The 15809-nt window shown below is 40.2% G+C and overlaps 1 protein-coding gene across 1 annotated transcript in view; it reads left to right on the forward strand.

The window, feature by feature from the left end:
• suclg2 (succinate-CoA ligase GDP-forming subunit beta) overlaps window positions 1-15809 on the forward strand; it is a 120344-nt gene that overhangs the window by 45862 nt on the left and 58673 nt on the right. Inside the window, exons 3-5 of the mRNA XM_028002740.1 lie at window positions 10992-11091; window positions 12680-12770; window positions 14922-15074. Of these exons, the coding sequence (XP_027858541.1) occupies window positions 10992-11091; window positions 12680-12770; window positions 14922-15074 (344 nt within the window). The remainder of the gene's footprint in view (window positions 1-10991; window positions 11092-12679; window positions 12771-14921; window positions 15075-15809) is intronic.

Here is a 15809-nt window from a genome sequence, read left to right on the forward strand (position 1 = left end):
TGTGGACGAATAGGGAGGCTGATTCTACATGACCGAATGGCATTAGTAGCTCAAAAAATACTCGTTACAACCAAGGTGTGAGGAATATTGTCTCTGAAGTCATAACACATCAAGCACAGAAGAAGTAAAATGCCACACTGGGTGCAACTTCTGTCAGCTAAGAAGAAATAAACCAAGACAAAGACACCAAAACTAAAAGAATGTGTGGAGGACATGCATGGAGATGAATCAGATGGATAATGTATAAGAGAAGAATAACTATACCATGTGCTCCCACACATTCTCAGATATTTTCTTGGAGAGTATTGAAAATATTCTGAAACTGCAGATTGGGAAGCTGAAACACCAAGGCATAATGCTTGTGTTTGCAAAGTGACCAATCCAGGAGCGGCATTTTATTTTTTTAACACTGATTGGCTGTGCCCCCAATAGAAAAAATACAGAAAACTGTAGATATTATCTAATGTGGAAGTTTTGAGGTGGTTTCCACTGTGTGTACTAAGGTATATTTGGTGTTTGAACAATTAAAATGGGCAATAATGAGCATTTTTAGAGTAGGTCACAAGTATTTGTGGACTTTAGCTATTTGTGGGCAGCCATCCCACCATAACCCTTGTGAGTGCCAGAGGTCTACTGTAGACAGTTTTGAAACGGCCTCAATTTCTTAGGAGGATCGTTATCTTTGGCTCTGTTTGCTTCAGACCCAATATCAACGTTTGGATTCATCTTGGCTTGTGCCTCATCAGAGTCATATTTTGGCTCAATGGTGGAACCCCTTGTTGGTGGAACAATACTCATCTCTTATCTCAGATTCTTATGCATGTCAGTTATATTTTGCAGAGAAAACCTCTGTTATACTGGATGAAAATGTTACAAAACCAGCGTTGGAAATGTCAAAGGTTGCTCATCCAGCCCATTATGTATCATAGCGGCCATCTTTGTGACAATGTTTGTTTTTAACCGTTATCCTGGATGTCGAATTCAATCCTTACTGCTCTGAGAGCAAAGATCCAGATGCTGATTCCCATGTAAGAGTTTTCTGCTTCACAAAAAAATCTTTGGATAAGATTATGTACTGGAAAGTCTCAATGTATGAGTTTTTAAAAAAAAAAGATATAATCGTACAGTTGTTGTAGAAAATGCACCTCTGGCCGTTTCTCTCAGGTTGAAATCAGAAGTTGAGGAAAGCACAGAATTACAAATAGGAGCATAACATGTACAAGCACCTTTTGCTTTGTTCTAAGAAGCTCCAGCCATTAGGCACACTTCATTACTCATCCATGGAAGTTGCATTGCAAGTAGTCCTTCTGCCCTTTGATGCATCAGCAGAATGTTACAGCAGATGTTGGTGGTTTTTTTAAATATATATATATTTTTTCTTCCATTGTTCATGCTGAACTAATGGAAATTTGTTCGGTCAATATTGGAAAACGAGCAGCTCGTTTACTGCGGTGGGTTTGTCCATAGCTGCCGTTTCCCACAGTTAAGCGTCTCGCGATGCCGCCCGTGATAGACGCACGCGTCTCCCTCAAAGCAAATGAATGTCCCTGCGGATATCGCCGTGTGATCATTTAGCACCCATCATCCACAACGCTATCATCGTTACTGTCACCCCCTCCGGTTGCGTCGCGTTGACAGTCTCTCCGTCATGGGTTTTGAACTGCGGCTCGCTCTGTCTGAGACCTAGGCCACCTTGGGTTGTCATTAGTGGTGCCTTCTGTGTCTGAAATGCAGGTGGACTTCTCCCCTAATGAGGACTCAGCTGTCATGCAGGCAGGGAGTGCAGGAGGTGTCACATAAAGGTGTCACTGTCCGTCTGGGACACTGGTATTCCTTCGCTTTTGAGTAGCGCTCAGATGGCATTGTTACAGTTGATACAGAGACAGACAAATTGCTTGTAGATTTACCTAGACGAGACAGTGCTATGGAAATGGTAATGATATCTTTTAGTCATGGCAGGACAAATAGCTGTCTTTGGTGTTTTCGGTGTTGAAATAAAAAATTTTTAAGCCCGTTATATCCTCAGTCCTGATCTTACTTGCACAACAGCAGCAACTCTGGCTGACCTTTCACCTCAACCATACAAGCAACAAATGTACTTTCCGTCAAACCCAGAGCTCCTTATATGCAAACCTGTTTGATTTTATTTTACTTTCCGCTCACTGCATGGATAGAGAAATATGCGTGTCTGACCTTTTTACAGTCTGTAACGCTTGAAATGGTAAAGGTTTCTAAAAAGCCATGTTTGAGCGAGGTAGAAGCAACTTCACAACTGTGTTTAAATATAAACCGTCACACAGGCTGCTTTATAATTAATCTTGACCTATCCTGCGCTCTGGGTTTAACCGTACTTAAATGTAATTAAAATACAATGTGTTGGCGATGCTATTACACTGATTACATTTACACAAGTAATTGTTGACCTGCGTTGACCCTTTAATATATATAAAACAGAAAACCATGCAGACGTACCGTTGTTAGCTCACATAATTAAATGAGCCCCAGGTTGTCACCTTTTTTTAGGTTGTTAATATCCTCCATCGCCTTTGGTGCCTTTTACCGTTATGGGTTTCATTTTTCTTCTATTAGTGCATCACTAAAAAGCCCCATTGCAATTTGACAGTAAGCCTGAACCTAATCGTCCATTTTGACATCGTAATTGAAGTTATTTAAAGAGATGCCATTTGGCAGTAAATGAAAGCAATTTAAAATGGAATGAAAGAGGAACGCAAAGCTACTGCTCCCTTTAGCCTGCATGTGCCCTTCCACAGTAAACAAATAAAACAGAGTTCCCCTGAAAGAACTTGAAGCTGACAAAAGTTTAACGGCACCCTATTTGTTTGTTCACAATTTAGCGCAATTCAGACTTTGCTTTTTCATTCGCTGAGTTATTTCATGTAATGACAATAAAAATGGACAGAAAAGATACCAATCTGTATTTGAATCACTCTTCCTGAACAAACTGCTGAAGGTGTCTCTGGTTCGAGTGTTGTTGAGATTATATGGATTTATAAGGACCCGTTGAAGGAATAATTCAATGTATGTCTGCCCCTACTGTTTTGGCATATTTTATGTATAATAAACAAACTATTTTTGAAAAGAAATCATATTTATTTGTTAAAAGCAACCCCATAGCATAATACTGCGAGCATCATATTTCATTATGGGTATGGTATGTTCAGGTTGCACATGTGCGTTAGTCTGTTTTAATTTGAATCCTTTGAGACATTGGGAATTATTTCAATTAATTGTAATGATGCTAGCTAAGTTGTCTGTAGATTGTTTTCTAGATTCCAGACATGAGCCGCTCATGGTGGCAGCATGTCAGTCGTTCTGATTTGTTCTTTTACGCAAGCTTTTATTCATAAATATTTTGGCTGAGGTATTGCATGTGAAAGGATTTTTTTGTCTTACCTCTTTAATTTCGGACAGTTTACATGATGTGTTTTTAAAACTGGGAGCTGATTATTACCTGAATAGCGAACAAAATAAATGAACTATGGCCTCCAATCCCAGAGGAGTTTAAAAGGAGGCTTCATGGATGCAGAGAAAGAAAAAGGAAGTTCAAACCGTCTTTTCAATCGATCACAATCTGTAAGGATCATATCTTCAACTCTGATGTCTTCCTGCTGACATTCTGACTAAATGGCCAGATGGAGCTTTAAAGGAGAGCGGCAACAGCAAATGAGATGGATTAGCATCGCTCCAACAACTGAATGGACATATCATCCAAGACACATTACTACAGAATATTGCCTCAGGTGCCTGGATATTGAGATGTTAGCATGTCATACAACAACAGTCTTCAGATGCCCCTTCATATTCATTCAAAACTGCCAGAGATTCTTCTTGCCCACATTAACTTTTTGAGGATGATTTGAGTTGCAACTAAATGGATTTTTTCTTTGGGATAAATAAAGTATCTTTGATCTAAAGCAATTTTCACACTTTTCCGCCTTTCTCCCAAAAAGTCCTCTGATACTGCCCAGTTTTCTACTTCTTCTACAACACACATACTAGTGAAGAGCCCACCCTCATCTTTTCCTTCCTCCGTTGCAGATGGTGGACAGATCTTACCGTCTCTGGATTGGCCCTCTGCCTAAACTTTTCCCCTACCAGCCAGCATCTCCCTCGTGGCACAGCCTCCACGGCTTAATTAAATATCATTCCAAAGCTAGCCGCGGTGCTAGCCGCCGTTGGGCCCCCTCGGAAAGAGAAGAGGGTGGGCCAAGAGAATCGGTCTTTTCTAGCTGCGCACTAAATGAACAGGGTGAAAAGAGAGACTTCGTATCGAAGTAGCATCCTCTCTGCCAGCTGCTGTCACAGGCGAGCGGGCTGCGAGTTGATTTGCACTCATTACGGGGAAATGAGTAAGGCCCGAGGATGATGGTCGCATTACTCAGAACGCATGTGATGTGATTGGAGATGTTGTGCGATGTTTAATCTCCTCCCCTGTGTCCCTAAGAAACAGAAAATAAATGGAGATGAAAATCTTGTTCTACATCTTCACAGTGGGCCCTCGCATGATCCAAATGGAAGTGGAGAACTGATTATGCAAGATCCCTTCCCTTACACCCCCGAGAAGAAGAAGAAGAAGGAAAAAAAAGATTCTAACTCTGTTAATAACCGGAGCCCTTTCTGTAGGAGGTATTTGTAATTATAGCAGCTGCATCAAGTGAAATTGTTCATTTATCTGGCTTGTCTTCGCCTTGCGCTCGGTAATGGAGGCGCGCGTTCACGGAAGCAGCTCGGACTGAACGCGCATTTTATTGTCGTCTAATGGAACACACATCGGCGTCACCCTTCATTAGGCTGACCTCGATGTTTACAGATTTAATACTGCATGTTTCCGCTGCATGAACACCCTGAGCGCCGACTCTCCAACAGCTCTCGCTGGTGTCTTTGCTGATTAAATCCAACCATGTGACCTTCTCTGCTCTCGTACTTTGCGCCATCTGAGTCGAACATAAAAGCCGAACATCTTTGTGATTTCTTTTTTTTTTTTAACATAGTGCTGCTTCTTTTTTCCATCCACCCCACACTTTGCTCCACGCTCATTATGGACCAACCTCGGCCTCAACGTTAGAGGCCAGCTCTTGTCTGTCACAGCAGCATCAGCAGGAGCAGCTAATGGTCACCTTGCTCTTTACCATGCCCCATGTTCACTGTGATCTTTGAGGACATCATTATCTTCTCCATGCATTTCCACAAAGCGTGCCGTTTCTTAAGCAGAGAAATTCTTCCGGTTCTGCAACAGAACTTTTGCTTAAATTTTTTTGTGTTACAACCACAAATTTTGATGTACTTTTCAACATAAAGTAAGGCATTATTCTGAAGTGGTAGGATAGGAATACATAGTTTTAAAAGAAAATAGATGAAAATTTAAAAGTATGTTCTGTTTTTGGATCCAGTTTTTTTCTAATATCTCATTTAATGTAGGGCAGTCCCAATATTAAAAATATTTGATACCGTTGTCAATGCCGTGGCAATATTTTTTAAAAGGAACAGGTTTCTTTCTAAATTAGGAGAACAAAACCCAATCAATTACAGTACGACAATACTTTTTCTCTAATAGGAGAAAAAACAGGAAGTAGGAGACAATTCAGCCCTTCTTTTGAAACCCATGTAATTTAAAAGTGTCACTTCCTCCTTTGGCATGACAAGAGCAGACATCACTTAGTATAAGTGTTAATTATTGAAATGTACTGTATTTAGTCATGCAGTTGTTTCATCATTGCTTAATTAGCCACCATATACTTCTATTTGCCTTATCATTTTCTGTTGATAAATGTTACCACTGCCTCAGTATAACGGGCAGTGGTCGGAGGCTTTGCTCTTAGGAAGTTCTTCTCGCTTAGGGAGCTCAAACAGAAGACTGTCATTTTACTGTCTGTGAACCGAATATATAAACTGACATTCTTAGTTTATGTCATCCATGAGGTTTAATAGGCTACTTCACAGTTGCAAACGTTACCTCAAACCCCATGTTACAGTGTTAGCTTGTAGTGTTAGCTTGTAAGGTAATTTTGTTTATATAACATCTTTTCAGTGACAAGGAGGTTCAAAATGCTTTACATGAATTACAGGAATTAGAGGAAATGTGGTGTTGGCATAGCTAGCATGTGGCATCCCTTAGCGTTTTGATCTTTTGCTGTCTGTATTCTTCATGAAGATGGTACATCCAAACAAGGCTGAGGTAGCCTTCCACACACCCTTCATACGGCTACGGTACTAATGTGAAAAGGTTGAAGGGGTGTGAATGCTTGCGCAAGCCTCTGAGTTATCACACAGATTGCTTCTCCAGCACCCATTTATAATTGCTGATTTGCCACGTAATAAGCAGGTTTGCCGTCAAACACTTGTGCAGCAGGAGTGAACACCTGCCTCGTTCTCACCCCATTACCTCTCTTTACGCGTTACATAGTGGAATAATATATTCCGCATATCTCTGCTTTACAATCATCTGTGTCAGCGTGTCGGATCTTTTACCTTCCCTTCACATCCCCAACAACCCGGTCTCCCTGTTGGCCTAAATATCTTTGTTCTGCCGCTTGTATCCCTTTTTTTTTTCTCTTTTCTGTTATAGCAGAAGTCATTTCCTCTGTGCTGTCCCCGTTTTCTCCTCATGTCCGCAGGACACTCTTCCTCATCTTGCTTTGAACTCTTTAATTTTTTGCATAGTAGCAGTTTTTTTTACTAACATATTTATTCATTTATAACTCCTTTCAAAGGCCTTTGCATATGAATGCACCTTTATTCTCCCACCCGTCTCTCTTTCTCTCCCTTAGCTCTCCACACAGAGCAGGCCTTACTTATACAGTGTTGGTTTAATCCCCGTCGCCCTGTCAGAGACTATTTTCTCTGGTTTCTTTTCAAACTACAGCAGCTCTGAGCTCAGACAGCATTTTTCGGCTCTCTTGGCTTCTCAGCTCCTAGACAGTTTTCGCTGTGCCAATTTTTTCTTTTTTTTTTTCCCAGCGCAAAGTCATTGAAGCAGCTTGTGTTTGTGTGTGTGTGTGTGTTTTTTTTCCAACCAACAAGGTCAAGGCGTCTTTCTCACTGCAACAGATCGTCCCTCTTCTGCTCTTTTCACACTGATGGGATTCGTCTGACAGTGGTTGATTCCTTCCCCCTCTCATCCGAATAATCATTACTTAGTTAGATACCATCTTTTATCAGGAGTCCTTGGTCCAAATGCAAAAGAAGATGATTGTCTACGGAGGTCTAAAGTGGGCTGAGGGAGACTTCTCTTCATGTGTGTCACAGCAAAATGAAGCCATGCTGGTTATTTAATGAGGACAAGGACATGTGAAACCATCCAACATTTGATAAGTTGTTTTTTTCCCTCCTTTCTATCCAAAGACACTGTTCTTGCACCAAATTAACCCCTAATATGGTTGTTGTTATGCAGGTAGTCATGTTAATAGCAGAAGTCCTCTAAAAAGGGAAAACTCTACAACAAAGAGCTATTATTGCTTTAATTACTACAAATGTTTTCTACATATAGTTGGATTCTCATGATGATTAAAATGAACAGTAAAGTGTCAACCAATCAACCATCCAGATAAAAAGACAAGACGATATACGAGAATCAGTTAACCCCTTAACTGGCGGCGAAAAAGGCAAAGTATTCAAACAAACTAGCTTTGTCCCATGGATGGGATACCGCCTGTTAAGGGGTTAATAACAACAACAAAAAAAAATTGATCAACATTTTTGGGAAAACTAAAAAAACCCACTTTGGTTTTAGAACCATAGTGAAGGTTCACATATAATAAACAGTGTTTTAAAGAATCTGAAGTTGTAGAAAAATTTAGGCCATATTTAACTAGTCTGCTTTCACACAGTGAAACTTGACTGACATCCTCTTCTGAATCCTTAGAGTTTAATTTGATGTTGACTGTTTTAAGTCTTCTGGGACTTGAAGCCTGAAGTCCGGAGTCTGTCGGCCTCTGGGAAAGCTTCCCACAAGGTTCAGGATTTTGTTTCTGGTAATTATCTAGAAGGAGTTTTGTGAAGTCAGACACTGATGTGCTAATTCATCCCAAAAGTATTTTAACTTTGGGATACAACACCTTTGGTTGATTTATCAGAATACCTTTCTATCTTTGGGTCAGGGTTATGATTTAAGGGTTAGGACCCAATCAAGTTCTTCTGCACCTAGAGCTTTAGTGCTCTGCATTTTGCACTGGTTCACCATAATGATGACACAGGAACGGACAATCCCCAAACTGGTCCCATAAAGCTGTAGGCATTGAAACCGTCCAAAATGTGCTGGCATGCTGCAGCAATGAGAGTTCCTTCCACTGGAACTATACTGGACCATTCAATGACACTGTGCACAGCCAATCTGCAGCAATATATCTGAGCAAGTATATTTCATGACTTAACTTATTGCAAAGGTACCACTTCGCCTTGCTGGAAGATGATAATGAACTGTTCCTTCAAAATATTATCTAGAAACAGACTGCCTGATCTAGCTGCTGTGGCCATGGACAGTCCCGAAGGCTGATTCAGTTCTTTTGGTAAGATGACACAGAAGTACTGAAATTACTCATTTCACTTGGCAAATTTTTTCAAATGACATGTGTTCAGTTTACTGTATCTTTACATTTTTCAGCTAGAGAGGATTAAATACAGTCCAAATGTATTAAAAACTGTACAACAGACGTGTAGTTTCCCACTGCTTGGAAGTTCAGAAGCAGATGCTAACTGTAGCATCATTGGCGACCCTTCTTTAGCCTGCTACTGTCAATCATGTCAAGTCGGTCACTTTTTCGATGAGCCATCCAAAATGCTACCATGCAAATTATTTAAAAAATATTGGAGTCTTTTTCAACATTATTGTAGCTGATTGTTGTTGGCCAGTCTCGCCTTGATTTGCATCTTAATTGGTCGACTCTACCAAACACAGGGTAACTCAGGAATCTCTGTTCTTATGTCAAAACAATAGTTTCAAGAACAGATAGTTATGGGGATTGAGCATAAAGCCTCCACCTTCCTTTGTAGGTGTAATATCTTGTAATCTCTTTCACCAGACACAGTCACATCCTGACAGCAGTTTGCCAGACAGTCTTCACTGACAGGAAATATTTAAATAATTCTAGTTGTCATGCCCTTTAGATGTTGTTCTACACCACTACTCACCAGTGTTTGCAGTCGGCTCGTTTCCTCTTGATCAGTTCTGACGGGTGATGACCGGGTCAAGCACTGATTTTTTCCCCAGTTCAATAAATACATCAGACTCAAAATATATGTATATTTTTTTTGACTTTACGCAGTAAACACATGAATACATTTTCCTCTTTGATTTAGCGTTTGTTTGAAGTCCTTCTACCTTATAATTGTGGAGAACTTTTACTTATTTAGCAACTCAGAACAGGAGCATCTAGTTCATATACTTCACTCAACCCAGAGCAGGAATTTGAACAAACTTAGAATCCAGAGAAACTCCTGTTAGTTTTTCTAGAGAAACTATTCGTTACCTTAGATCAACATTTAGCATTAAACTCAAGACCTGCAGAAACTCCTGTTAGTTTACAAATCTAGAACAGACTTAGAAAGTACCATCTAGTCTTATCAGAACAAGAATCCAGATAAAACCCCTACTAGTTTATACTTCTTAAACATGGAGAACCAATATGTAGTTTAATACTTTTTTGTTTTCTTTTTATATTTTGCCCTTTCCTTTGCTTTGTTGTTTTGTTGTATTTCTTTCTAAGTTATGTAAAGTACTTTAAACTGCTTTGTTGCTGGAAATGTGCTATATAAATAAAATTACATTGCCTTATCTAAATTGGAGATAAAAGTGTGGTAGATAGGCTTAGAAGTTAATAATTGAAATCATTTCTTCATTTTCTGTTGTGTTGAAAACTACTACCTTTACCAAGAAACTATCTTTTTCTCATTTTGGCAACTTATGTTAAAAAAAAAATTACACTAAAGGGTTTCCCAGAAAAACCTTGCTAAGCCTGGTGGTTGGGTGCCAGGGCAGTCACTCATCCAGCAGCCAGTGGTGTTTTGAGTTAAAAATATTTAAAGTTGACAGGAAATTAGAAAATGTCACTTGATAATTATGTGTTATTGAAAGATTGAAGATACCTGAACACCAACTATAAAGTCTTAAAAAATGCAAACATTTTAAAAAGACTTAAATAAATTAGCAGTGCTTAGCCTGGTGGGAGCACAAGTAAAGCCCGGTGGCCCGCCAGGCTTATGTTGCACTGGGGGAAACACTACATTTATTGAAATGAATACAGCATTTGCTCAAATATGCTTTTCATTTTACTGTGTGTTGTCCATAACCTGTAAAGGAAAAGCCTGATCAGTAATGTTTGAGAGAAACCTCTACTACAGTCACAAAATTAAGATCAGAAAGAGCTGACTTGCATCCATACATGTTTCATACTGCAAAGATTTTTAGATTTTCTGCCTCCGAAATATGATAAAAATATGCCGTTCAAGGCATCAGTCTGCAACAGTTTTTTTAAAATGACGCTGCTTTTCATTTTACGCTTAATGTCCTACAACCACAATAATATTCTAATCTAAGTAAAATGATTTCCATACAGGGTGATTGCTTTTCTGTGTTTTTGCTGTTGCAGATTTAACAAAAAGCCAAACATCTACATTAGTGTTTCTGATCTGTCAACTGTAGTTTTGAAAATGTTTTGTTAATTTTAGCTTCATGTGCCTTAAACTCAACACCTCCGGCGATATTTGTAATCGCATTAACATGCCGTAGCTATGATGGAGAGTTCTGAACAGGAGTGCAAACTTTTTACTCTCTCATAATCTGTATTCTTCTCTTGTCTTCTTTACACCCCTCTGTTTTCCACCTCGCTTCCCTTTTCAATCCTACAGACAAATAAGTTACCGGCTCAAGGTGTTGTCTGAGGGGATAAACCCATATCTTAAGTGATCTGTCTAACTTCTCCTGAGTTTTTATTTTTTTTCCCCCTCCTTAATATGTTCTCTGTCTCCTGTTTCAGATGCCAAGGAAATAGTCCTGAAAGCTCAGATTCTGGCTGGTGGGAGAGGCAAGGGTGTGTTCGACAGTGGCCTCAAAGGGGGAGTGCACTTAACTAAGGAGTAAGTGTTCCGTTATGTGCTATTCAAAACTGAGAATAACTGTAGGAGATAGATTCATGTTATTTTCCCCAGTGGCAGCAGCTTTTAGGGTGGGCTTTCTGAAGATGGTACTTAAGCACAAAGACACTGTCAGGATTTCTTTTGCTGCAAATATTTCTCTTCCCTTACTCTGTATTTTTTGGGGGGAGGAACTCCTTTTAATTAAATGGTGAAAAAAGCAGCTTAAAGGTTAGCTGTTACACTTTGCACCACCAAGTGTGCTGAATGTGCTCCTCCAGTGACGGCCTGAGCAAAAATCTGCATTTTCTTTCTTTCAGAAATCTAAGCTGCAACTTGAAAAAGCGTCTCTTTTCCCCTATTTTCTCCCAGCACCTGAAGAAGTGTCTCCTTTTTACCAATTGTTGCTACCACTTACTGTGGCATTAAAGGCAAAAATAGAAAAAAAAAAAAAGGTGATTCATGACATTTGTCGCAGGCGTGCATCAGCAGCAATCTTACCTTGCAGTTTAAAATCTTCCTAAAAGTTGTTTTTTTTTTCTTAAGTGAGACACGCTGAAGATCATCGTCCCAAGACAGTGACATGAGAGCACGGTTCACACCGCCGCCATTTATCAAAGAATGAATGCATCCCCCCCGACCTCCAGCTTCATTTGTATTCTCTTACTAAACCAGAGCAGGCTTACAGAAGCAGCTCTGGTTTGCTGGGAACTTTTAGGCAGAGAGAATAAGGAGAAGCTCATTTACAACCATCTGTATCAGAGCCCTCAAGAAGTAGTCACTTTTCTTAATGGGCCGGTGTTAGTACGTGCTTTCCATGCACAGTGCCGTTTTGTAGCACAATTTAGCATCAACGTTACTGTAAGTTGTTATAAGAATGCTGTATATATCAAACATAACTTGCAATTTGACGCATTGATATTGGGCCTCTGTCTCTTTAAGAACGTCAGCACAGCAATGCTCCTCTGTTATGCAGTTTACACTGTTCTTAGGAGCGTTGGACTGAGTAGTTAGCATAAGCTGAACAGATGTCTTTCACATTCTTTTTTTAAGAGTTATCCTTTTTTCCACTTTACAATAAGGCACCGCTTTGTGTTGATTAAAAATAACGTTTTCACGGGGGGAAAAAAATTATATAGTTGTAGCTCATCCTGCACAAAATCAGAAAACACAACTATGGCGACATCACTAGCAATAAATCAACAATTCCTGCCCCCCCTCCACCGCTGTGTTGGTTGTGTGAGTTTCCAGCTTGGTGATCTTCAGCAGCTGTGTCAGGTTTGAGCGTCTACTCCAAGGAGACCCCCTGAGGGGGCGAGGTGCGAACTCATTACGCTTGGACTAGATTGTTGTTAGAAGGATTAAGTGCACCCGACGTCGCAGCGATGATGTAGTCGTGACATGTCGCGCGGCCCTAGTCGCAAACTTGACAAACTGTGAAAACTCAAGGAGCATAAACACCTCGGCGAGGCAGCGTATGATGTAGTAATCCCCAGAGTGAGGTAGAATATGGGCAATGCTATTAGGAAGTCGTAAAAAGCGGCCATTATGGTGATGGATGTTGTTTTAAGCGCCGTCTCTCCACTTTCAGCCCCGCAGTTGTTGGCGAGCTGGCTAAAAGGATGCTCGGCTTCAACCTGATTACCAAGCAGACGCCCAAAGATGGAGTGAAAGTGAAAACGGTGAGCTAAAGGAGAAAGAAAAATCCACTTTTCTCTTTCTTAATGTTTTTATTATGTTGTTTTTTTTGTGTGTGTGTTTGTTTTTTTTTTCTTGACCTCGTTTCTCCGAGTCCAGTAATGCCAGTAATGCTGCTCTGTAATATGAATGTCTGGCTCCGAGTTCCCTCTCCTGCATATAAGCAGTAGCTGTCCGCTGTTGTTTACTGCGGGTTTGTGCTGCCTGGTGTTCAGGCTTGTTGCATAAATTGAGCCAGGCCCAGTGTGAATTTAAAGTGTTTGGTAAACAACTGTTACTATGTGCCACTAACAAGCTGGAATATGACTTTTATTTTTTATTTTTCCTGCTCGTTCGCTGCATGCGGTACCTCCTCACAGCAGACATTTCCAGGTGATGAAGCCCTCTCAGTTTTTGCTTAGTGTGTGTGGCTCCTGCACTCCTCTTCTTTCTCCTTTCCCCTCATCATCCTTCTTCACTACTCCTCCTCCTCATTCCTGCTGCAGAGTTTACAGGTGGGATCCAGTTAGCCTCGGCTAAAGTCACTCAAACAACTTTGAGTTCAGTTGTCTCAAAGGAACGGCAAACGATCTGTTTTGTTTTTTTTAATTAGTTGAGCTAGAGTAGAGTTGTCTTTTTGTCTGGACATCCACCGTACTGCTTACAGTGCAGGAAATCAGGTTATTGTTGTTGTTATTCTTGTGTTGAACTCACACCCACCTGAAAAAAGGACCCCGTACCTCTGCATTCGATTTGCCGACATCATGACACTGATTGATGGATGACAAGGCAGGGAGGGAGGGGAATGTAGGTGTCGGGTGAGGAACACCACAGGATGACACAAAATCAGACTTATCAGGGAAACAGCGATCGGAGGAGGACCGGGGTGAAAACATGCGTTTGGTTTGTGAGCAGAGACTGAAATGAAAATGAACTCCAGAGACTTGTTTCAGTGACTGGGGACGGCAGCGTTTGGACAGGGAAATGGAGGGCCAAGTCTTTTAACATGAAGTTTAGAGAGAGCTGTCCATTCTCATTCACACAGGTGAGAAGTGGAAGGAAATATCCTTGTTCAAGCAGACATCGTACCAAGAAAACCCACTCCTCCTTAACCGATGCGGATGGTGTCCTGTTTGCTTTTTCCCTCCCAAATGCCCTCTTTCCTTCTCTTAGTTTTTATCTGTTTGCTCCTTGATTTGTGCAATGTTTCTTGAAAGGTCCGACTCATAACCCGTGTTAGCATGTGGAACCTACCTTCTTACAGTACTTGTGTTGGTTTGGTAAACAATGAGAAAATGTTTCTCAGTAAAAGATAGAAAAATCCAATTGTAAAGTCACTTAAAGTGGGCATTCCTCTTAATTAGCATCTGCATCTCAAATAAGAGTAAGAATAAATAGAACAAAAAATAAAGATTTTATGAATATAAATGCTTAGTTCTGGTAATTATGTTTTTCAGGTAATAAAACAACAAAAATTCAGCTTCTAATTATTTTATGATATTACAGAATGGACAAAAAAATTTATTACAGACATGTTGGCAGACAGTCACTGACATCTTCAACAAGGCATAAAAGATTTCTAATCTGACTGTGACAGAGCGCCTTTTCCCATACATATTAATAGAAAATTGAGTGGAAGGAAGAAGTGTGGTGTGGAAGCAATCAGCCTGTGGGACTCGGAAGCTTAAGTTGCAGACGTACCAGTCCATGCCCACTCTTTCTTGATTGGGATTTTCTTCATAACCATATTTTAACATAGTTTGATAGAACACTCTGTGAACAGTCACAGCTGATGTTGTACAATCTGTCACAGCAGTAGCCCATATCCTACAGGGCTACAGCTGTAGGACATGGCTGTGTGTGGTGAATCTTGAAGAACTCTTGAATGAGCTTTGTTTTATTTTTTCCTTCCACTGAACCTTCATGAGTATGCTCAGGTGAAGACTCTGTGAACAGCCAGCTTCTGTAGCACTGACCTTTTGTGGCTTATTCTCACAACTTACAAGGAAATAAGAAAAAAAAAAGAATTAAAGTTTTTTACCAAGCTGTTGAAATAAAATAACATCTCAATGACGTTCTGGTATATTGTGTAGAGGATAAAAACATGATGCCACACTGCTCTGTCTGCCACTTCACGTTTTCCTCTTCATGTCCAGGTGATGGTCGCTGAGGCTCTGGATATAAGCAGAGAGACGTATTTTGCCATCCTAATGGACCGGGCCTGTAATGGTCCAGTAATGGTGGGGAGCCCCCAGGGAGGGATGGACATTGAAGAGGTGGCCGACACCACCCCAGAGCTCATCTTTAAGGTACGTTACTTCTGGTTTGAAATATGGAGATATTGACAGGAAGTCTAAATTTATTTGCAGAATTAGAAGTAGTTGTTGCTTGAGTGTTTTACAAAAGCATCCACTGACGCTTAACAAGATTGTTCCTTTGGGAAAACTAGTGAGCATTTAGCGTTTTATTTTGATTTGAAGTTGGGCCAAGTTACCGAGCTAAAATTTAAAGAGGGTTTTCTTGCTCATCCGGTTGATTCTTGTGTCTCTACAGCGGCATGTTGGGCCTCAATTTAAACAAACGGAGACACATTAAAAGGCTGTTTATGCTTTCTATTGCTTCTCATTAATCTTCAATGGGAGCTATTTGGCAAGTCCCTGCCACTGTTAACAGATGGACAACTTTAAGCACCACATATGCCTTCATCTTGTCACATATACTCATGAAACTTCCAAGGTCAGAGGTCAGTGCATTGTAAAGCTTTGGCTCTACATCTCCGATGGAGTGTTTTCAGACAAAGATTATTTTTGGCATGAATGTTTTTTTTATTCTTATTATTTTTAAAGGGATTAAAAATGTTTCATGAGCTTGGCACGAGATTAAGTTGTTTTCACCATGTTTTTTTTTTTCTTGGCGGACATATTTAAACTAAATTAAGCTGGATGATGAGCATCGGGTTACAGCTTTGAGTAATTTATTTTTCTTTTTAGAGTTGCTTTTAGGTCCAAACATTAGCTAGCTGAAGCCAGGTGTTTCATGTGCTT

This window comes from Xiphophorus couchianus, chromosome 20 (genome assembly GCF_001444195.1).
Source record: "Xiphophorus couchianus chromosome 20, X_couchianus-1.0, whole genome shotgun sequence".
NCBI lineage: Eukaryota > Metazoa > Chordata > Actinopteri > Cyprinodontiformes > Poeciliidae > Xiphophorus > Xiphophorus couchianus.